General features: G+C 38.3%; 2 protein-coding genes across 2 annotated transcripts; one reads left to right on the top strand and one right to left on the bottom strand.

Moving 5' to 3' along the window:
- Window positions 1–6,906: 6,906 nt before the first annotated feature.
- On the bottom strand, window positions 6,907–7,527 carry LOC110754407 (uncharacterized). The gene has a single exon (XM_021955467.2). It carries the CDS (start codon window positions 7,426–7,428, stop codon window positions 7,060–7,062), a length of 369 nt encoding a protein of 122 aa, XP_021811159.1. The 5' UTR covers window positions 7,429–7,527; the 3' UTR covers window positions 6,907–7,059.
- An 8,404-nt stretch (window positions 7,528–15,931) lies between these two features.
- Window positions 15,932–17,283, top strand: LOC110771550 (uncharacterized). The gene is made up of 2 exons (XM_088245786.1): window positions 15,932–16,928; window positions 17,246–17,283. The coding sequence occupies exons 1-2, from the start codon at window positions 15,932–15,934 to the stop codon at window positions 17,281–17,283; spliced, it is 1,035 nt and encodes a 344-aa protein (XP_088101912.1).
- The last annotated feature ends 7,766 nt before the right edge of the window (window positions 17,284–25,049 follow it).

Below are 25,049 nucleotides of genomic sequence, written 5' to 3'. Positions count from 1 at the left end.
GGTATGAAGGTTCCTGAAGGTTATTCTTCAAATATAAAAAATCTTGTATCCTTAAAAGATTCAAGACTTCTTGGCCTTAAATCTCATGATTGTCATACTTTGATGCAACAATTGCTCCCTGTGGCAATTCGTTCTGTTTTGGAGAAGCCTGCAAGGTATGCAATAACTCGATTGTGCTTCTTCTTCAATGCTATATGACGGTAGATGTTTCCAAGCTAGATAAGTTGGAAGAAGATGTAGTAGTTACTTTGTGTTTGCTTGAGAAGTACTTTCCCCCTTCATTCTTTGATATCATGGTTCATCTAGTAGTACATCTTGTCAGAGAAGTTCGTCTATGTGGGCCAGTATATTTTAGATGGATGTATCCGTTTGAAAGATATATGAAAGTGCTAAAGGGGTATGTTCAGAATCGTACTCGTCCCGAAGGTTGCATTGCTGAGCGGTATATAGCTGAAGAAGCTGTAGAGTTTTGTACCGAGCATTTATCTGATGTTAGTACAGTTGGAGTGCCTTCAAGCCAGAATACGGGAGTTTCAAAGCCATTATCAGGTTGCACAGTGAGCTTAGTTGATATGGACTTGTTCAACCAGGCACATCTATATGTCTTGGAGAATACGGAGGAAGTCCTACCTTATATCGAGTACGTATGAGTTTAATTTTTCATATGTAGCCATTTTAAATATTATTACTCCTTATGTTTATCTTATATACAAGGGACCGTAATGCGTGTTTTTTTCGTGTCAATTGTAGGGAACATATGATCCACATCAAGACCACTTATCCGAAATTTAGAAAGAGAACAAAGTGGCTACAAGATAAGCACAATAGCACTTTCATTCAATGGCTACGCTTTAAGATATATATGTTATTGAATGACATATTGAACTTATTTTAATTTTCTTTCTTTCTATATATATGTTAGATTGAACTAAGATATATGTTTAATTTGCAGGTTCAAAGTGAATTTAATGGGGAAGACAATAATGGCATATCTGAAAATTTGAGGTGGTTAGCAGCTGGTCCAAGCATGGCAGTGCCATCATATAGGATCTATCTTATTAATGGTGTCAAATTTAACACCAAGGCACTAGATGATATGCGAACTGTCCAAAATAGTGGAGTTTATTTACTTGAACATACTATGCAAGTTGCTAGTGACAAGGATAAAAACCATATTGTCTCCAATATGGGTTTTTATGGGGTTATTCAAGAAATTTGGGATCTCGACTACCAAAAGTTTAGAATCCCAGTCTTGAGGTGTGATTGGATAGATAACACTTCGGGCCTTGTAGTCGACGAACTTGGATTTACCCTTGTAGATCTTAGTAAAATTGGACATAGGAATGACCAATTTGTTATGGCTTCTCAAGTCAAACAAGTATTTTATGTTGACGACCCAATGCATCGTGGTTGCTCGGTAGTGTTATCAATGCCTAATAGAGAATATAATGATGTTATTGGTGATGATGTGCTAGGTGATATTAGAATTGAGTGCGAGCCATTTACTAGAGGGATACCAAATGTTGACACATTTGATGACCTAGTGGGTGAGTTTGGGAGTGAGAATATTAGAGATGGGTGTGAAGATATATGGATTGATTGATTGTTGTAATGTATGACATTAGTTATGCAGTTAATTGTATGACATTAATTCATTGCTCTGTATATCATTTTAATTCCGATAACATTTTCATTCTGCAAGCTTTGGGCACGACAAATCAAAAATCAAAAATAATCGGTTAAAGCTGAAAATACGACGGTCAAGTTACAAAAATCGCAAAAAGAGACGTCTACAAAACAACCAACGTCGGGTTTTCACAACTGACGTGGAATGACAACGCAAAAATGAAATAAAACCCGCCATTTGAAAAAGAAAACATGTCGGTTAATTAAAATTCATTTCAAAACAGTTAATAAATATTTAAAACAACGACGGTAAATAAATTAATCAACGACGAACAATAATGTATAACACGACAGCAGAGTTCAAACCGACGAATTTACGAATATAGTCAATTGATGATTAACGTCATAAAAACATTGTTGCACGTCAGTTATAATTAAACAATTGACGTCTCGGAGAATACACACGTAAAAAAAGGTTATAAAAGAGACTTAACACAGACTAGCCACGTCATGGAATAAATAAATAACCGACGTAGTAAGCATATAACAACGTCGAATAATTGAATTCTTGGGACATAGTAAAGTGTAACCACGACCTTCATTTTACAATAACCGACGTCAAATCCATAACTCAAGGCGTTTCGTTACTTTTTAACGACGGTTAGGATAAAAGCAATGACGTCTCAGAGATTACACACGTCTAAGTGGCTCACAAAAGAGACTTTTAAAATGCCAACCACGTCAAAGTCTACAACCACCGACGTTGTAAAACACTAACAACGTCCTAAAATGTGACTCCTAGGCCGTAGTAAATGGATTAAACATGACATGTATTTTAATTAATCGACATGTAATCATATAACAACATCGAATAATTGAATTCTTGGGACATAGTAAATTATAACCACGACCTTTATTTTACAATAACCGACGTCAAATCCATAACTCAAGGCGTTTCGTTACTTTTTAACGACGGTTAGGATAAAAGCAATGATGTCTCAGAGATTACACACGTCTAAGTGGCTCACAAAAGAGACTTTTAAAATGCCAACCACGTCAAAGTCTACAACCACCGACGTTGTAAACTACTAACAACGTCCTAAAATGTGATTCCTAGGCCGTAGTAAATGGATTAAACATGACAGGTATTTTAATTAACCGTCGTGTAATGTTAAATTCACGTCGTTTGTTTCTATGTTCAAGCCATCAAAATAATTTTCAACGTCTGTGGTGACCTAAAGGGTCGTGGTTATGTTTTTTTTTTACGTCAGTTCAAGTAAATATACGCCATGTTAAATATTTAAGAAGTCACTTATTTTGACAAAAGTGACGTCTAATTTATCATGTTATATGTTTTAGACGTCAGTTTTTTTATTTAGTGAACATAGTATTTATTAACCACGACGGTTTCTACGTTTTACACGTTGGTTTTGTTTTATTTAGAGACGTTGATAAAAATATTTACATCGGGTTTGTAGTTGTTTTTGACATTTAACATTATTTAAACGTCTGTGTTTTACTAAAACCGTCGTCTAATATAGTCGAAAGTTGTCTTTTTATGCTTTTATGTATGAAATCGACGTCGGTTTTAGTGTTTTTTATGACGTGTAATATATTAACCACGTCGGTTATTTGCCGTCGTTAATTCATGTGTTAAAAGACGGCGGTCGATTTCTCGTCAGTTGTAAAACATGATACACGACGGTGGATTCCCGTCGTCTATTTCATTTTTGGGAGTTTCACTAAAACACCCAAAATGGGGGCTGAAATTATAAAAAAACCCAACACCCAAAACACTTTATAAACACACCCAAAACTCATCATTACACACACTCAAAATCCATTTATAAACACACCCAAAAAATATATAATTGTTGACTTTAGGGTTGATTTTGGGTGTGTTTCTATGTTTAAATAATGTGTGGGTTTTTTTATAAATACATGTCTAGGATTGGGTTTATTTATAATAATCTATTCATTTTTTGTAATAGTATCTTAACCAAAGTCCTTTTAAAATTGGAATAATTAAAACTTAAAAGGCGGATATTGCCATGTTCAACATAATATATATTAAGCTGAGCAACAGCAGGCAAACATCTTGAATCTTCATTTCAATTTCGCATTTCTCTCCACAGCACAGAATGATACTCACGATTAGCACGTGAGGAGAGAGATGGAGAGAGCAGGCAAGTGTTTTTTTGCATAGCCTGGTACCACTACTAAGACGTTGGTGAAAGTTTTAATATTATTTGATGCATTTTTAAGGGGCCTGGTTCCCTTCCTGGAACCTACGTAGGGTAAACTTCTTTGCTGCTGAAAAATACATTCAACTGTAAATGTTGAATGTATTTTTCATATCGAATTATATATGTACTGCGGGCATGGTATAAATTAAACTAGTTTTAGTATGAGAATTCTTTTCAGGACAGTGAGTAGTTTTCTATGTATCCTCTTGTTTTCATTTTATTACGAAAGAAAAGAGGATACTTGAACTTTGGTGACCATAGAAAATCAGTACTTTTTCAGAAAAAAAAACAATCTTTTGATTTCTTACCACGTAGCATGTAAATAATAGAGATATTTAGTCATATACCCATTCTTAGCACTAATAATATAAATAAATCATACACCATTTAATTTCTATAAACAAACCCAAAAAATAACAACTAGCCTTACTGAATTTAATTTTGATTATTAAATTACTTTGATGCACTATTGAGTGTTTTGGGTATTTTTATGAGGTTTTGGGATTTGGCTTGTTTTAAGAAATTGATGGCAGTTTTGTAATTTGTAAGAAGTTAAAAGCCTCTTTGTTATGTTGTAAATGGGCTTTGGATGTGTTTCTAAAGTTCATTTCATATATGGTATTTTTTTATAATTTGGGCCCCTAGTGAATCTACCAAAATAATATTCATATCGAGCCAAATTTATCCCTCACATAAATTATAACTTAATCTATCTCTCGCATAAATTATTATAACTTCTATCTCTCGCATAACCTAAACTTAAAGGTAACATAAAGGCCCGTGTTTATCCCATATAACACAAATTTTTGCCCAAATGGAAGCGAATTGGTTTAGCGCCGAGGCCGCGGTCGTAGAGAATATCTAGTTGGAGGTGCTGAAGGGGCTGATGTGGGGATCACGGCCGATGGTTCTAACACAAAGAGCTGGATGCGTGAGTTGGGTGCAATCCCTTCAATGCTCTGAATTATACGCCAATCTTCATGAAGATATTCTCCGTTGAAGAATAGGACTTGCTGGGATACTCTTATCCCAAGTAAACATTCAATCTTGTCCTTTATAGAGGCCACAATCCCAAACTTGCTTACTTCAATCACTTCGTCTTTATGCCCTTGACGTACCACAACCAATTTGTAGCAGTTCCTGAAAATATAATGAAATAAAACCTCAAAAATAAGGATTTGAAAGGATTTTTTAAATTTATTTTTCATTTATTAAAAAAGAAAAAGAGCAATTAAGAACTGTTTTAGAATGTGTACAACCAGAAAAGAAAAAATAGACCTAGGGTATTATGCATGCATCTTTTATCAACAAAACAAAAATCAATTGCGATACCATAAAGCACTGATGTATGCAATATAAAAGAATCACAATCCAAAGAGTACAAACAGGTCGATCAAAAACTCAAAAACACCATAATCAAGTGTTTTTATGTGCTGTTTCAGTTTCAGATTTTTGGAAAAAAATATAAAGAATTAAACATTTATAACACAAATGAAAAATAATAATTAAAATTTGTGTAGGATACATACCCGACTATCTCCTCCGTCCATACCTTTGCTACTTCCTCAAATTGAACTTCCTCGCCATCATTGGCTGCTACTCCCTGACCGTGATTGTGATCGCTAACGTCGTTACCATCATTGACTGCTACCGGACCCCCAAGAACCATTCTACCATAGTAAATAGCTGTAGTGACTGCAGCTTCATACTGAAGGTTGTTGTAATATGATGGTGATTCTTGTCCAGGTAAATGTCTTGGTGCTCCTCCTTGTTCATCCATTGTACATAAAATCACAAACTATGAATATGAACTAAGAAAGACAAAGAAGCAACAAGGAAAAAGAAGCGAAAATGGAGAAGATTATCAAGAAGCTTGATGTATGCATGCACTATCTTAAACCTGGAACACAATGGGGGTAGAGAGAAGGCTATATATATAATTGCTCTGTACGTGATCAAGTAAATCGCTATCTGTTTCTTCTTTTTCCTTACTGTTTTGGAATAGTAGCTCCTGACTTGCCCTTTTTGATATCCAAGTTTGTTTTTTGGGATATAGTAGGTCCTGACTTGCCCTTTTTTATATCAGTTTGGCGGCTTGGGATAGTACTATAGTAGTCCCTCACTTGCCCTTTCGGATATCCAGTTTAGTTTGGGATAATAGCTAGGTCCTGACTTTGTCATCGTGCCAGAAAAAGATTTGCCAAGAGCGATTCATAGAAGCCCAAATTTGTGCGGATAGTTTGTTTTGGGCTGTTAGATCCCCTTTGTTTAAAAACAAAAATAAAAAACCTCGATGTTTGTTTAGAGAAGAAGAAAAAAACCTTGATTATGTGTCATGTTCTAAGGCGTAAGATTATAACAGCGGTCTAGATTTAGCAAAATGCGCTGTTTCTAAATGTAGAGGCTCGGAATTCATTATGCAATAATATAACTTGTAATTTACCAATTAGGGGTATATTATAGGTATATTAAAGCCATCACATTTTTTCTCTGAGTATTGTACCTATTAAATTATAAGGGCCTATTTTAATATGACCCAATAATAAATTCACAAATACAACCATCAAAAGTAGGAAAAAAGAAACTAACATTTGGGCGGAGAAAAATGTCACAGCCAGTTAGTTTTTCAAGTTCTTGCATCTCAATTTCATTGTGAGAAAAAACAAAAACAAAAACAAAAAGTAGAAAAAAGTAAACATGATTTAGAATACTTTTATGCAGAAAAAAGTATCGAGAGGTTCATACGCAGTTTCTTTCGGGAAAACATATATAGTATACTTTAGTGTGAGAGACATTTTTGATTGTCTAATTGACTTTTGCTTTTTGACCTTTGCAACAATTCTTCAAAGGTCTCACTAATATCCAACCCACCACATATATCAAAGTAGTTTAGAATGCTTTTTTGGTTAATACCTCCACGTAGTTTAGAATATGTTGCCACCTAAAAATATATTTGTGAACACATAATTAGATATTTTTTAATCTAGAAAGAAAAAAAATTTGATTGCAATTCACATGACCATACCCAATCAAATGACAGAATAATGTGTCTCTATATATATATATATATCAATAAATACAAAATGAATGATTGAATTAAATGGGAAATTAAAAACAATAAAACAAATGATTAAAAAATTCATAGAACCCCTCTGTTCTCATGGCCTTATAGTCTGAGATTCCCTGTTTACACAAGCAATGCGGCAGCGAAAACCCCAACGGCCACCGATCCGGCGATGGAGAACCTGTTCAAAACGGAGCCGTTGGGAGCAGGAGCTTCCGAGGGCGATCCCGACACCGAAGTAGAGGGAGAGGTGGCGGGAGATTTAGGGGAAGACGATGGGGGAGAAGGTGGAGAGTCTGCGACGGGAGCTGTTGAAGGAGCAGCTGAGGGTGGAGTGCCCAAAGGAGAAGGAGAGGCAGCAGGTGGAGTGCTCAAAGGAGAAGGGGCAGAGGCAGGGGACTTGGCTGGTGAAGATGCAGGGGATTGTGCCCTTGTTGAGGCCACCAAAAGGGCAGCCATAAGCACCAAAACGACAGCGCTTGATCGAGCCATTAGAGAGAGAGAGAGAGAGAGAGAGTTAAAAGAGAAAATGAAGACAGAAAATTGTTGGTTTTAGGAGGCAGATTGAGAAGCGAAGGATTGGTTTAAGGAGAGACCGGAGAGGGCCCTTTATACGGGGAGGCTGATGAGAGTTTCGCAAATTGTAGATCACCGTTAGATTTGGAGAAATGTGTTTGACGCGGATTTGATGAGGCTTGGACGGCGCAGATTGGTATGGAAGGAAATATTAGGTACAGTTGGACTAGGTTAGAAACCTTGTTACCGATTTTTGGCTAGGACGCGGTTGTTGTGTTGGCTGGTGTTTACTGGCTATTGGATGTAAAGGTACGTTTACAACGGCTGGTCGGTAGACAGGTGTTTTTTCTGTGTCTTATGGTCGCCGCCATGCATGAGGTGTTACAATTATTCGATTTATTCGATTCGATTTGTTTCTTGATTAATGTTTTTTTGGATTAATGTTTCAAAGAGGAGGAATGTATTTTGGTCGTCGCCGCCATCCATCAGGTGTTGCGCGCGCCGTCTTGTGTGTTTTATTTATTCGGTATTTGTACTTTAAAAAAGTCATCGCAACCAAAAACATAAGAGAGAAATTATATATAGTGCCAGTTTGGCATTGCTTATTTGGGGTAATAAGTGATTTTTTAAAAATTTTGGGAAGCCCTACCCGTTTGGTAAACTATGAGAAAATCACTTGTTGTTAAAAATTGCTGTGAGAGAAAGCTATAAGGGAAAGCAGCTAATGAGGTGCTTTCATTTTCTGATTATGCAGGAATCAGTTTCGAAAAGGCACTGAGTTTAATGATTATGCGGGAATTATTTTTTGATTATGCGAGAATTAGTACCAACAACACTTTTAACAAAAAGTTTACCAAATGCCAAACTACTTTCTCTCACAACTGATTTCTCTCACAGCAAATCTGACAACGATTATTTTCACAGCACAGCAATGCCAAACTGGCCCATAGAGGAGTGCAAAATTACTTATTTGGAGTATTAATAATAGTTCTCTGTGCAAATATTGTATGCTTATATACTTGGAATGTGTATTACAAGTATTTGTGATTCCTAACTTCTTATGTGTTTGTTAACACATGAGTATTGAAATTATTTCGATTCATGATTTCCGTGTGTTTACTAACACAAAAGAAAGAAAAAAAGTACGTGTTTCACATTGCAATACGTAATTCAATACATGAAAATTATTAGATTGATCATTAGCAATACCGATAGTTTGGTTTGGTTTGTTTGGTTAAATAATAATTATTATTATTTTTTATTATTTCGATTCGAGCCGTACCGAAATGTTTGATTAAAATGCTAGGTAATATTCTCTCTAACTCGACGGAAATCCGTACCAATCCGATATTTATAATTATTTTATTAATTAAATCTAATATACACATGTCAACATATTGTGTCTAGACTGAAACCAAACACAACAACAATCACAATTTCAAAATTTCAAACTTCCAACAATAAAATTGAGAATGTAAAAAGAAAAAGAAAAAGAAAAAGAATCATATCTTGACAGAAAAAGAAACATGAAAGCATCTTGTAGCGATATGTTATTCAAGATGATGTTAATAAGTTCTTTGAAGCCTCATGTTGGACTGCTATGAATCCCACACATTGGTTTCTTAAGGAAACCCCCACTGTATTTTCCTTTATAAAGACCTTCATCCTAGGATCTTAGTCCACGTGCTTGAATTCCACCGTCCTCCCATATTTTGGGCTGACATATATTTGTCTATTGGGCTTTTTTTAAAATGCTCATTTGGAGTTTTTCAACTAGCATTAGTAATAAATGTTTTTATTCTCAAGGTTTTTCTTTTTTGAATTTGGAATACTTGTTTTTAATCCATTTTGGCCTAATTTGGATTACATAATTAGTAGGTTTTTTGTTGAACAGTACTACTAGCGTATCGAACTAATTCGAACCGAACAAGTAATTAACCGATCTGAATGATTAAAGATTCTAATGGTTGGTTAACATAAGAGAAATTGGTCTATTGAAGACTTTGGTTGTTAACTAAAGAGCCCTCTACTGAACCAATCTGTGCTCAAGCCTAATTAGCGGAGGTTGATCTCATACCCATTTGTAAATTCTCATTTCTTTGATTCATAACTTCTATCATTTCAAGTATGTAAGTGGGTAAATACACAATTAGATTATTAGAATGGTTTGGATTGTGCCAAATGTGGATAAATGTACAAGACCTAAATGTAGAGGCTCAAGATCTATGTAATTAATAGTTTGATTGTTGGAATGAACAATCCAATTGAATGGAATAAAATGGAACCATGGGAGTTAGTAAAGATTGTAAATGATGTTATTGGTATTTAACTGTCATCTATTGTTATGCATTTTATAAACAAAACGAAAAAATTATAGCATTCCTATTGTATTTCAAAATTCTTTCATAGTTGGTAACAAAAAACAATCTTCCCTCTCATTCTCAGTTCGGAGGATGAGGGCCCTCTTTGAAATACTTCTTGAAAAAAAAAAAAAAAATCTGATCCATGATTGAGAAACCATCACCCAACTTTTTAATTAAGAATAATCTCAACCATTAGCCGTTAATTAGAATCATAATTCTTCAAATGGTAAATCTGTCCACTATATTCAAGTAATAATTGGGGGAATAAAGTCGCTATCTATTTCTCTATAAATGAATAAATAGAAGTAATATTCAAATAGATAATTAAAAATGGATAAGTAAACCCCCCAAAGTTTTTTGTTGAACCATTTAGAGAGGCGATAACATATTAAACACACACACACTACATAGATGCTTAGACTCGAACTCAATAAGTTTCTGGGGAGTAATTACTCCAAACCATTACACTAGTGGATCCTTTCTCCGCTCCCAAAGTATTTATTTAACCAAGTTTGCAGAGTAAATTCAGTCGACCAGGCGAACTTTTTCGAAACGGCCAAGTTAGGAGCAGATGTAGGAAACTCAAAAGACGAACCAGAACTCGAAGAAGGAGAAATCTCCGCAGAGCTAACAAGGGAAGATGAGGGAGGAGAAGGCGGAGAGTCAGCTTCGGGCGTAGTAGGAGCAGCCTTTGGTGGAGCACTCGATGGAGAAGGGGAAGGTGAAGCCTTAGATGGAGCGCTAGATTGAGAAGGCGCATGTGACTTGGCAGGTGATGATGCATGGGATTTTTCCGTTGTTGAGGCCAGCAAAAGGGAAGCCATTAGCACCAAAACAACATTACTGAATCGACCCATTAGAGAGAGAGAGAGAGAGAGAGAGAGAGAGAGAGAGAGAGAGAGAGTTATGAGGCTTTAGGGGGGTTTAAGAGGCAAATGAAGAAGCCAGGGATGGGTTTATTGAGAGAAGATGGGTTTTATAGAGGGACGCTGAGGAGGCTTGGCTTGTAGAACACTGGTCCGTTGAATTGTGAGAAACTAGTTTTTAACGGTGGAGATTTCTCCAAGGTGGATTTGGTTGGAGCAAAACGTGGTTTGTTTGTATATTGGGCGCTGCTTTTCCTAGTTGTTGTATGTAAAGTTGAAGTTGATAATATAACGGTTAATTTCCTTACAAGTTCCTCCTAATTTATTGGTCATTCTTGTTCATCATTTCTAAATTTAAAATCATTCATCATATACCAAAACAAGATCCATTATTGACCATAAAAAACAACTCATAATTGTTACACCATCTAAAAGAGAGTGTTGTTATTTTCACCCCCTGTCCTATTTCCCCACCCACCTTATCTTTAATGTTTTAGAGACAAATTTACCCCTTTGTAAAATAACTTCAAAAAACTTAAGGAAAAAACATACCCACCTATTCTTTAAAATAATTTAACTTTTACATTTTTAAAACCAAAAATAAAAAACTCGTAGCCCAGCAACCCTTCTCTTCCTCTCTCACAGCCACCTTCTCCGCTCTTCCCCGACCCACTCTCTTGTTCTCACCCCCTCTCTTCCCTGACCTACATCCGTTTCACTCTTGCTCAATGCTCACACTCAAGCAAAGCTTGTACAGAGAGAAAAGAGAGATCCGATCTCTGGCGTCTCGCACCAAGGTATATTGGAATCACTCCAATAGAAATTTGAAAAGTTCACGATTCCCATCCGACTTCGGTTCACACCAAAGGCGTTTAAGAATCACTCCCATTCAACCCATCCTTCACACATGACCAGGAAATCACAAGAACTTTCACTGTTAACGATTTTTATAGTACAACGATTTTTATAGTACAATACTAAAAGAGGTGAAGACTTGTGACACGGTTCAATAGAGGGATGATGTCGGGATCACGGCCGATGGTTGTAACTCTTTCCCTCTTTTCGGCCGGGTAGGCCGATTGAAGGAGTTTTTGGTCCTTCTTCTTTTTTGAGTGCGGGGCGTGCTACCACCAAGCCCCGAATTTGGGCTTGAATGGAATGTGAGTAGATGAATGTGTTGCGTCCGAGATTTGACTTTAATCAAACGATTGTTCGGCCGAGCAAGGAACCTCCTCACGGCCTAGGTTCTTTCACTACCTCGGGATCAAGGCTTTATGTGAGCGACCAAATGATGTGGAGTGGGTTGGAGATGAAGATTGAAGGTGAAATGTAATGAAACGAAGAATAATTTCGTAAAGTAAAGGTGCTTAAACTTAAATATAATTTAAAGACAAATGCGTAAAGTAAAGTGCGAAAGATAAATAACGTAAAGATGAGAATTAAAGTGCGATAAAATGAATCAAAGCAATAAATAAAGCAAGAACAAAATGAAAGCGATAAGAACAATAAAGTAAAATGAACTTGAAATTAAACTTAATTGAAGTGCGATAACAATGAAATGTAAAGGAATAGAAATAAACTTGAATTTAAATGACAAGAAATATAAACTTACACTAGAAAAATGAAGAACTCACTATACTAGGTGCTTGAAAAATAAAATCCTAAGTCTAGGAAAAGAAAAGTACGAGACGAAAGATAGGTTTGTCTGTTTGATGTTGTGTCTTCTGCCTTCGTCAAACAAGGTTTATATAGGGCACTCGTCAGCCCATGGGCTGGCCATTGAATGGCCAAAGGTCAACTCTTTATGAAAATCTTTCCTTTCGAAGCTCCCCTAAATCCGTGGGATTGCACTTACTTGAAATATTCTGACATGCTTGATTCTTTCTTGCTTTGGAATATTCGGAGTTATTATCAAACTCTTTGATTTCTTTCCTTGTGAAGCCTCTGTCACGTGCACATAATCCTCCAAAAATTCTGGGCTTGAATCGGTGGCTTAAACTTGGGCGTATGATTTTATTATAATTTTATTACATATATTATATAAATGTGAAACAATACAAGAAGGGCCAACACTCTCAGCCCGGCTGCCCATTCTTACTCATTCATATATATATGTTGTATAAATAAGCCACCAATCTGTAAGGGCTCCAAAGACTCCGGCCACATTAAATTAAATTCATATATATATATATATATATATATATATATATATATATATATATATAATAGGGCAATGAAGTTTCAATTCAAAGAGCCCAGCCACCGTATTCTCACAAGCCCACTCATTTGATTTCATGCATATATCAATATATGTGTATATAATAAGTCAATCAAACTACCAACTCAAAACCCTTTTCGGCCCAGCTTGCAAACAAACTAAATATCCCAGCTGCCATCTAGCAAGACTCGGCCGCATATTTATATTCGTTTATTATATATAATATATATAAACTTAGAGTAATGCAAGGGTGGCTAAAAATCTAAAAACCTTTCAGCCCCATATTCGCAAGACCACCTAAAGGCTCCAGCCACAATATCCCTCATACTCATCTACATATATATATATATATATATATATATATATATGAAAGGCAATTAGATTTTTGCCCTGCAAACCCTTCAACCACATATCCAGCCGCAATACTCCTTCAATCCGTATTCCAATTCTCGACCGCCAAGGTTCCAAAACTTCAACCCAAAGACTCGGCCGCATATTTATCCCAATAGTTTTGGCCGTGCCCACACAAATGTCATAGCCCCAGCCACTTTCAAGCCCAGCTGCAATTCGAACTACGCCCGGCCTCATCTCGAACGATACCCGGCCGCAACCTTGCCCAGCATAGATCGCTCCAGCCACCTTTGAGCTCCATATTACAATATTCAGCCGTGACTCTGCCCCATTCGAACAAAACCCCAGCCGCAACTTCCATTCGAAAATCCGGCGGAGATTTTCCAAGATCGCTCCAGCTGTCCCGGCCGTAACAAACTCTAAGCCCGGCCATATTTTTCAGTTCCTAACCCCGGTCGCATTCCAACAAAACCCAGCCGCTCCATCTCTTCAAATCTCGGCGGCCACTCTACAAGAGCCCAGCCCGACCGACATTCCAAGAGTCTAGCTGCCCGTGTCTTTGAAAGGTGCCCGGGTGAATTTTCAACAGCCCCAAACAGTAACACAAAGAGCTGGATGCGTGAGTTGGATGCAATCCCTTCAATGCTCTGAATTATACGCCAATCTTCATGAAGATATTCTCCATTGAAGAATAGGACTTGCTGGGATACTTTTATCCCTAGTAAACATTCAATCTTGTCCTTTATAGAGGCCACAATCCCAAACTTGCTTACTTCAATAACTTCGTCTTTATGCCCTTGACGTACCACAACCAATTTGTAGCAGCTCCTGAAAATATAATGAAATAAAACCTCAAAATAAGGATTTGAAAGGATTTTTCAAATTTATTTTTCATTTGTAAAAAAGAAAAAAAGAAATTAAAACTGTTTTAGAATGTGTGCCCAGAAAAGAAAAAAAAGACCTAGGGTATTTAATTTAAAATGCATCTTTTATCAACAAATCAAAAATCAATCGCAATACGATATAGCATAGCACTGATGTATGCAAATATAAAAGAATCACAATCCAAAGAGTACAAACAGATCGATCAAAAACTCAAAAACACCATAAGAGTTTATTAATTCATATTATTTGAGCTTTACATCATATTATCAAGTGTTTTTATGTGCTGTTTCAGTTTCAGATTTTTGGAAAAAAATAAAATAAAGAATTAAACATTTATAACGCAAATGAAAATTAATAATTAAAATTTGTGTAGAATACATACCCGACTATCTCCTCCGTCCACACACTTGCTACTCCCTCAAATTGAACCTCCTCGCCATCATTGGCTGCTACTCCCTGACCGTGATCGATTTGCCATGACCGATTCATAGAAGCCCAAATTTGTGCTAATAGTTTGTTTTGGGCTGTCAGATCCCCTTTGTTTAAAAACAAAAAACAAAAAAAAAAATAGTGTGTGTCACCCATGGTTTAAGAATTGGTTCAGACCATTGCCCTATAACTCTTGATAACAACCCGGTTCTATCCAAAGGGCGCAGAATTTTCAGACTTGAAGCAAACTGGCTAAATGACAACTCTTGTGTGGAGGTAATCAAAAATAGCCTGAACATAAGGAATAGAGGTCCTTTTGTTAACCAATGGGCATGGAAATTAAGGAAATGCAAAGGAGATATCTTGAGTTGGTGTAAAGAGAAGAATGTCAACAACCGGAAAATCATCGAAGACTTGATGAATGATTTGGAGGACCTCCAAAGAAGCAAAGATAGCACTGTGGCAAGACAAAAACAGGAGCAAATCAAATCTGCTTTGGAGTCTGTCTGGAAAAAAGAGGAAATTTATTGGAGTCAAAGGGCTAGGATCCAATGGCTTAAAGCCGGGGATCAAAATACGAAATTTTTCCACTTGACTACTGTGCAAAGGAGGCAAAAAAATAGAATCCTGAGGCTGCGGAATGAGAGTGGTGGGTGGCTACTAGGGGATGTTGGCATGAGTTGGAAAATATGGTTGTATGGTCAACACGTGTGGGCACGTTAGCTTGTTTAGAGAATATTGTTTTATGGCAGACAGTTAGCATGTGTTAGGAATGATTTAGACAACTAGCTTATCTTTATCTCCATACTTTTATGGAGCACTTTCACTTTGTAATGTGTATATATATTGACCTCCCCATTTGGAGGAATATTGAAATAAAACTACTCTGCATTTGACATGGTATCAGAGCGTTAAGCTCTTGAGACCTGAACTGATCTATCCTAGCTTTCCATACCATTTTGTTTTCCGCTGCTATTACTCATATCCAGACCCAGAAAAGATTACCACTGCCAACTGAATATCTAAACTATCCAACTGCCCACTGCATATCTAAACTCTCCCACTACCCACTGCCAGAACTGCTCTATAGCTTGCTGCTACCGTCTAACTGATCCAATCCTCTTCTCTTTACCAAACTCTTTCTCTCCGTCTCTTTTTTCTACATTCCCATAACTTTATATTATCTTATTTTATCTTTTCCACATTCCCACATGCCCATCATTCTTTACTTTTCTCTTTCCCATAAACTATATTAACCTTTTTCTCCTTTTCCCATAATTTTTTATCTTTCTATTTCCCATCCGAGACAACCTTGTCTCCCTTTTCAAACCAAAGTTTTTTGAATAATATTCTTTATTCATTTACCTATGGCTGGTGATAAATTTGAAAACTTCCAAATTGCTCCTGAGAAATTGACTGGAAGAGTCAATTATGATTCCTGGGCTCATGCTGCTCGCATGACCATAGCCAGCAAGAAGAAGCTCGGCTATATTACTGGTACCAAGAAAGCTCCTAAACAGGAAGATGTTGATGCCTATGAAGATTGGGAAGAAGAAAATTGTACTGTTCAAACATGGCTTCTCAATGCCATGGAAAAACATGTCCATGCTCTGTTCGATCGTCTTGCTACTGCCAAAGCAATCTGGAATGCTGTAGAGAAAACTTATTCTGTGGGTAATAACTCCTCAAAGATTTATGAGTTGACCAAGAGATCTGTCAACACCGTGCAAGCAGGACGCACCCTGGAGGCTTATTATGAGGAATTGCAAATCATTTGGCAAGAACTTGATTCTATCAATCCACCTCAAATCAAGAATGAAATTGATCTCTGCACTCATTTGGTAACTGTCACAAATTTCCGTGTATATATCTTCGTGGCAGGGCTGGATTCACATCTTGATGCAGCCCGTGCATATGTGCTCCGCTCTGATCCTCTTCCTGATGTCTTAGAAACTTATGCTATGATTTGTGAAGAAGATGTCCGACTAAAAACCATGTGGAGTGAAGAGAAGACTAGTGGAAGTGCCATGGCTGCACGCAAGGGATTCCAAGGACCAGATCGTGATCGTACTTCTTTTGCACACCCTCCTAAACCAGCCTTTGCTTCAAAACCAGTCATTGAGAGATCCTCTGCACCGTTACAGTCCTCTGTCAAGCACAATGGATCATCTCCTACTAAAGATGAGCACAAATGTACTTATTGTGGTAAAAACCATACTATTGATAAGTGTTGGAAACTTCATGGACGACCTGCATGGGCTGATGATTTGATTGCCCAGAAACATAGAAGCAGTGCTGCTCATGTCACCACTCAAACCACTGGGGATGAATCAGGTGATGTAACCACTAAGGAGGCCAAGCAAGGTAAATTTAGTTATGCTTTATGTACTTCTACTTCTGCTTGTGATAGTGCATGGGTAGTTGATACTGGAGCGACTGATCATATGACTAATAATCCTAGGAAATTCACTACCTTTACTTCCACATGTTCAAAATATATCATGAAAACTGCTACTGGAGAAACAAATGTTGTCACTGGCATTGGCACTGTTAAAATTACCCCTTCCATGACCTTAACTAATGTCCTTCTTGTTCCTACATTAGATAAGGATCTATTATCTGTGTCCAAACTTACAGCAGAGTATTCTTCCCATTTTTTCCCACAACATTGTTATTTTCAGGATCTTCACACTCAGGAGGAGGTGGGTCGTGGTTTTAGGAGAGGGGATTTATGGTACTTTCATGGTTCAAATTCAGACATTGTTGCACATCAAGCTAATAAGCAAGTTCTGGAGAATGAGAAGATGATTTGGTTGTGGCATCGACGGTTAGGACACCCATCATTTGGATATTTAAAGCACCTTTTACCTTCTTTGTTTGCTTCTTGTAATAAAGAGTTTAAATGCTCTACATGTGAGACTTGTATTTTCGCCAAAAGTCATCGCACTACTTTTTCCTCGAGCGATAACAAGGCATTGATGCCATTTACTTTGGTCCATTCTGATGTTTGGGGTCCTTCTCAAACTACTACATGTGGTGGTATGCGATGGTTTGTGACTTTTATTGACGACTGCACACGTATCACCTGGATTTATTTGCTCAAACACAAGAGCGATGTGAGTCGTATTGTTAAGGAATTCTGTACGATGGTTCAAACTCAATTTGCTACCACTATCAAAGTGTTGCGTTCTGACAATGGCAGTGAATATGTTAATCGTGATCTTGCTGAATTCTTTATCTCCCAAGGAATGATTCATCAAACATCATGTCCCTACACTCCACAACAAAATGGTGTTGCTGAGCGTCGCAATCGCCAACTCTTGGAGGTTACCCGAGCCTTTCTGATTCATCACAATGTTCCCAAGTATCTATGGGGGGAAGCATTGCAGTCTGCTATATATGTGATAAATCGAGTGCCTTCCAGTGTACTTGGATTTCAAACCCCGCTTCAGGTTCTTCAAGCTAAAATGAAGACCATGCCTCCTGTCACTAACCTTCCTCCAAAGGTGTTTGGGTGTGTTGCCTATGTTCATGTACTTCCTCATCAGCGAAGTAAACTCGACCCATGTGCCATCAAATGTCTTTTTGTGGGTTATGCTTCCCATCAGAAAGGCTACCGTTGTTATCACCCGCCTACTCGCAAGATGTTTGTTACTATGGATGTCACCTTTCATGAGGATTTATCCTATTTTTCCATTGATGGCTCTCCTCTTCAGGGGGAGAATGATGGTGTAGAAGAGAATAGCCATGAGTGGCTTACAATTTCTGCATCTAAGTCTAATAATGTCCCATGTCTGGATGCTCAAGTTGAAACTGAAGCTTCTGATTCTGTCCCATGTGTGGATGCTGAAGCTCACACTGAGGCTATCATTGATGACCAAGAATTCAACTTTCAGACACCAGAAACTGAAAACACCATGGAAACACCATCTTATTCCCCTCTTTCTCCACGGCCCATCCAACCTACTCGAGAGGTCCCACATGAGGTAACTCCTGAAACTAATGATGTTTTAGGTAATTTAAATAACAATTTTGAGTCTCAACCATCAAAATATCAATTGCCTGTTCGAACAAACCGTGGTAAACCCAAACCTCAATATACTGCAGACCTAAATGCTAAAGCCAAATATCCCATCAGTAATCATGTGTCAACCCATAGATTATCCAAGTCATATGAGTCGTTCCTATATCAAGTATCTACTGTATCTATTCCAAGACAGTTGCAGGATGCATTAGCAGATGCTAAATGGACTGAAGCTATGGCAGAGGAGATGAGGGCTCTACAAAAGAATCAGACATGGGATGTGGTTCATTTGCCTCCAGGAAAGAAGACTGTTGGATGCAGATGGATTTTCACCATCAAACATAAAGCTGATGGCTCTGTCGAGAGGTACAAAGCTAGACTGGTTGCTAAAGGTTATACTCAGAAATATGGTGTAGACTACAATGAGACTTTTGCTCCTGTAGCTAAGATCAATACTGTGCGTATATTACTGTCTTTAGCTGCTAATTATGATTGGCCTCTATTGCAATATGATGTTAAGAATGCTTTCCTACATGGGGAGTTGAAAGAAGATGTGTACATGGATCTTCCACCAGGTGTTCCAGAAAGGACAGGAATGGTATGCAGGTTAAAAAGGGCATTATATGGATTAAAACAGTCTCCTCGATGTTGGTTTGGAAGATTTGCACTATCAATGAGGAAGTTTGGGTACAAACAGAGTAACTCAGATCACACATTATTTCTGAAGCATAAGAAAGATAAGGTAACTGCTTTAATTATTTACGTGGATGATATGATATTGACTGGAAGTGATGATGATGAAATTGATAAATTGAAGAAATATCTGTCAAGTGAATTTGAGATGAAAGAGTTGGGAGAATTAAAGTATTTTCTTGGGATAGAAGTGGCCAGATCAGACCAGGGCATATTTCTTTCCCAAAGGAAGTATGTTTTAGATCTCTTAACTGACACAGGTATGCTTGGGTGCAAACCAGCTGACACTCCAATTGAACAGAATCATAAGTTACAAGAAAATCCTGGTGATGTTCCCACCAACAAGGAAAGATATCAACGACTGGTGGGTAGATTAATTTATCTCTCTCATACTAGACCCGATATTGCTTATGCTGTAAGTGTTGTTAGTCAGTTCATGCATGCTCCTAGTGAAAGACATATGGATGCTGTCAACAGGATTCTACGATACTTGAAGAGTACTCCTGGAAAGGGTATTATATTTACCAAAAATGAATCCTTAACTATTGAAGGATATACTGATGCTGATTGGGCAGGTGATAATACTAACAGGCGTTCTACCTCTGGCTACTTTACTTTTGTTGGTGGAAATTTGGTTACTTGGAGAAGTAAGAAACAAAAGGTTGTGTCTCGTTCGAGTGCTGAAGCTGAATACAGGGCGATGGCCCAAGGTATTTGTGAATTGTTATGGGTCAAGAATGTGATGAAAGAACTAGGTTACAAACCTAGAGTTGCTATGTCATTGTACTGTGATAATAAAGCTGCCATTGCTATTGCTCACAACCCTGTGCAACATGACCGTACCAAGCATGTGGAAGTGGATAGACACTTTATTAAAGAAAAGTTGGAAGCTCATATTATTGATGTGCCATTTGTGAAGACAGAAGACCAGTTAGCTGATATCTTGACCCATGCTGTTTCCACCACTGCATTTTCCAACTCACTTGACAAGTTGGGCATGCGAGACATCTATGCACCAACTTGAGGGGGAGTGTTGGCATGAGTTGGAAAATATGGTTGTATGGTCAACACGTGTGGGCACGTTAGCTTGTTTAGAGAATATTGTTTTATGGCAGACAGTTAGCATGTGTTAGGAATGATTTAGACAACTAGCTTATCTTTATCTCCATACTTTTATGGAGCACTTTCACTTTGTAATGTGTATATATATTGACCTCCCCATTTGGAGGAATATTGAAATAAAACTACTCTGCATTTGACAGGGGACCACCTCATTGGGGCTGAATTTAGGAACTACTTCTCTGAGTTGTTCAAGTCTGCAGGTCCGAGAAGTTGGGGGAATATCTTAGATGCAATCCCAAGGTTAGTGACTGATGATATGAACTCCTTGCTTACTGCCCCATTCTCTGAGGAGGAAGTTTCTTTGGCTGCGCATCAACTAGGAGCTTTTAAAGCTCCTGGACCTGACGGCTTCCAAGGTTCCTTCTACCATAAATTTTGGGAAGATGTTAAGGAAACTGTGACAGGAGCAGCAAGAGACCTTTTCAATGGCATAGCCCAAATGAGGATCATTAACCAAACTTTTATTGCTTTAATTCCGAAGGTGCAAGCCCCTGAAACCACAAGCCAATTTCGACCAATCAGCCTTTGCAACAGCTCTTACAAAATCTTGTCCAAGGTTTTGGCTAATCGGATCAAATCGGTGCTTCCTGAGGTGATATCTGAATCCCAAACGGCTTTTGTGCAAGATAGGCAAATCCAAGATAATATAATCGTGGCCCACGAAGCTTTCCACTACCTAAAGCTGAAGAGAACCGGGTGCAAGCTTGAAGCTGGCTTGAAAATTGATATGAGTAAAGCCTTCGACAGAGTCGAATGGGATTTCCTAGTAGGAGTAATGAAAAAATTGGGTTTCAGTGATTTCTGGATTAATATGGTGATGGCTTGTGTTTCCACTGTTTCATTCTCAGTTTTGGTCAATGGGATTCCTGGGCAACCTTTCCAACCTACTCGGGGTTTGAGGCAAGGTGATCCCCTCTCCCCATACCTCTTCCTCATCATCACTGAAGCCCTTTCTAGAAATATTATGAAGTGTATTGAATCTGGTGAAATCAAAGGCATTAGAATTGCTCGTGGCAGCCCTACTCTATCACATCTTTTCTTCGCCGACGACTCTTTGTTCTTCTTAAGGGCAGATCAACGAAACTGCTACAGGTTCCGTGAATTACTTCATGATTACTGTTTAGCTTCGGGGCAGTCTATAAATTACGATAAATCTTGTATGTATTTTAGCCAGAATACCTCTGCTAACACTATGTCCAGCATCAGCTCATTACTGGGATTTAAAGAGGTTTCAAATCCTGGAACCCACCTTGGTCTCCCAACAATATGGGGCAGATAAAAAAAAATGGCTTTGGGCTTCGTTAAAGAGAGAGTCAAGAAGAAAATTGAAGGGTGGAAAGCAAGCTGTCTTTCCTTAGCCGGCAAGGAAGTGTTGATTAAGGCAGTTGCTATGGCAGTTCCGGCCTACCCGATGCATTGCTTCAAATTTCCGGCAAGGCTTTGTCAAGAAATAAATGGTGATTTAGTAAGGTTTTGGTGGGCTAATCAAGAGAATGACCATAAGATTCACTGGAGGTCCTGGGAAAAACTTGGCATGAGAAAGGAGAATGGAGGGCTTGGTTTTCGTGACCTCTTGGATTTTAATCTTGCCCTCCTTGGCAAGCAATGCTGGCGGCTAATCAATAACCCAGATTCTCTTTGGGCTCGTATTCTAAAAGCTCGTTACTTTCCGAATGGTGACTCTTGGAATGCAGAGGTGGGACACAGAACCTCATGGGCATGGGCAAGTCTCATAGAAGGGAGAGACACTGTGCTCAGGCATGCAAGGAAGCAAATCTTTAATGGGGCTGAAACTAATATCTGGGTTGATCGCTGGCTTAAGCTTCCGCATAATGATGTTATTGTTCCCACTAGACCACTCTCTGCTAACACTCCAATTTTTGTGGAGGAGATCATGAATAAACGCGAGCGTTCTTGGGACTTAAGCAGAGTGAGCCTATTTTTAGATCAAGAGACTATAAGATGCATTATTTCTCGGCCTATTGGCATTTCAAGCTTGCCAGATAGATGGATTTGGCCTTGGACTTCAAATGGAGAATACTCAGTCAAATCTGGGTATCATATCACTCATTCAATGGCAAATTCAAGAATTGTTGGTCCACCTCAGACATCCCATGTCATGTCTACTCAGGTTTGGAATTGGCTTATGGAAACTAAAATCACTTCCGAAAATCAAATTTTTCTGCTGGAGAATATTATCCAATGCTATTGCTACAAAGCTAAACCTCTTTAAAAGGAAAATCAGCCAGTCTCCCATGTGCCCCGTCTGTGAAAATAATGAAGAATCTGTGGAACACCTATTTCTTCTCTGTCCATGGACAGCAGCTGTGTGGTTTGGCTCCCCACTAAACTACAGGGTCCATAACCAAAGTATCACTACCTTTGATAACTGGTTGAACAGTATGTTCCAACTCAACCTTACTTCCAGTTCGGACAGGAATTGGTTAATGACCATCATTAGTTTCATTCTATGGGAAATCTGGAAAGCCTGTTGCAAATTTGTGATTGAAGGAAGGCAACTTCATCCCATTCATGTGCTTGATTAGGCTATGAGGGCTGCAAATGAGTTTATTGAAGCTAATGTTTCCCAGTCCACCCACTCTGATTTTGTTTCTCTTATCAGTACGAGAGCCTGGACTCCCCCAAGTGATGGTTTTGTGAAGGTCAACACGGATGCAGTCTGGATTAAGGAAAGTAATCGCTCTGGAGTGGGAGTGGTAATTCGAGATTCAGCAGGGAATGTCTGTGGTGGTTTGGCGGAAAACTTGTATTGTTGTTCGGCTCTTCATGCTGAAGCTGAGGCTGCCCTTCGTGGCTTATCTTTAGCTAAGAGGAAGGGTTTCTCAAAAGTAATGCTTGAGACAGATTCAACTATTTTAAAACAGAGTGTTGAAGGAAAGACTAACAATGGTGCTTGGTCCATCCTTCCCACAATTCTGGAAATTAGAAGGCTTGCCAACAGATTCCAGAGTGTTGAATGGAGTTGGATTCCTCGAAGTATCAACAAAGCGGCTCATGCAGCGGCTAGTATTGGCATCAGAGTGGTGGTGCAAATTTGCTGGGCTGAAAGGCCACCACCGTCTCTTCAGGGAGTGTTGGAAGCGGATGGTCTTCCAGGACCACCAAACTAATGTTTCTTATCTATTTTTTGTACTAAGTTAGCCTCTTCACTCGCTTGCTTTGGCTGAGTGCGTGCTGGCCTAGTTTGTTTGCTTCTGTTTGTGGCTTTTGCCTCTTATTGAAATCCCTTTTCGTCCAAAAATAAAAAATAAAAAAAATAGTGTGTTTATTTCAAATTTTGAACCTGGCATTGGATTTTTCGGCATGTGTTCCAAAATTGCTAATATACCTACCCACTCCCCAACCCTTCAAATCCAGGAAACCCTAAACATATGTGTTAAGGGAAAGAATCAAGTCATATTTGATATGTCCAGATTATAAGGTCGTTGATTAATTCCTTGTATATATGCCATTCAATTGTTTTTTTCCCTTCCTGGAATAAGACTCTCTCAGTTTATAATATTCATATATCAATCAAAATACACAGACTTTCTCTACCAAACTATTTTCTTCATTCACCATTTTTACATGGTATCAGAGCTCCGATTCTGGTGACTCTAGAAACCCAAACACCTTTCGCTACAACACAACACAATGCAAAATCCACAGAGACATCAATTGATGTTTCGGATCCACTCACCTTGCATCCCTCGGATCATCCGGGAATTGTTTGGTCTCCAGGCTTCTTGAAGGATACAACTGTGGGCAATGGAGTCAACCTATGCGCCTCAATCTTAGCGCAGAGAATACGATTGGCTTTGTCAATGGGTCCGTCAAGGCCCCAACATCTACAGATGCGAAATACTCCATTTGGCAACGATGCAACGACATGGTATTGTCGTGGGTCTTGAATTCAGTACATCTAGACATTGCCGGCAGCGTGATCTATGCCGAAACCGGCCGAAATTTGGAATGACCTCAAAGAGAGGTTTTCATAGGGTACTGATTCCAGAATTTACCAAATCCAACAAGAAATTGTTGAATGTCAATAGGGACAACAATCTGTCTCGGCTTATTACACCAAGATCAAGGCACTTTGGGACGAGTTATCTTCCTACCATGACACTTTATCATGCACATGCGGATGATTGAAGAAAGTTGCTGCACGAGAAGAGAAAGAAAGAGTAATGCAATTCCTTATGGGACTGAATGAGACTTATGCCGCCGTCTGGGGACAGATTTTGATGATGCAACCCATGTTATGTTTTCCTCTTTAGATCGATGCACTAGATACTAAGTTATATTAGGTTTTGATAAGAGTTTAAATTAAGTTATACCTTGAGACCCAAAACCTTATTCTCATCATAAAGAGAGAGCTAAAACAGATTTTGAGAGAGAGCATAAGTCTTGAGCCGTTCTTGTTTTTGCTAGGATTGTTGCTGCTGCGGTTGAATGAGTTCAGAGGTCGTGTATTCAAGAAAGATAGCACCAGGTATGTATTTACGTATTTCATATTGTGTGAAAGATCATGAACACGCATTTAAAGAAATCTAACAGTTGGTATCAGAGCCAAGTTATTCACACACACTGAAATCGTTTTTCAAGCATGCCTATTGCGATTTCTTATTTGTTTATGCCATGATGAT

Source organism: Prunus avium, chromosome 8, assembly GCF_965620075.1.
Source record: "Prunus avium chromosome 8, drPruAviu1.hap1.1, whole genome shotgun sequence".
Lineage (NCBI taxonomy): Eukaryota > Viridiplantae > Streptophyta > Magnoliopsida > Rosales > Rosaceae > Prunus > Prunus avium.
This window is presented reverse-complemented; position numbering and strand designations above follow the sequence as displayed.

Excerpts from the sequence above, each read along its gene's own strand:
- LOC110754407 (XM_021955467.2), bottom strand. The coding sequence starts at position 7,428 with ATGGCTCGATCAAGCGCTGTCGTTTTGGTGCTTATGGCTGCCCTTTTG.
- LOC110771550 (XM_088245786.1), top strand. The coding sequence starts at position 15,932 with ATGGCTGGTGATAAATTTGAAAACTTCCAAATTGCTCCTGAGAAATTG. Across the intron at positions 16,929-17,245 it reads CACTAAGGAGGCCAAGCAAG|GATCTTCACACTCAGGAGGA; the intron begins GTAAATTTAGTT and ends TGTTATTTTCAG.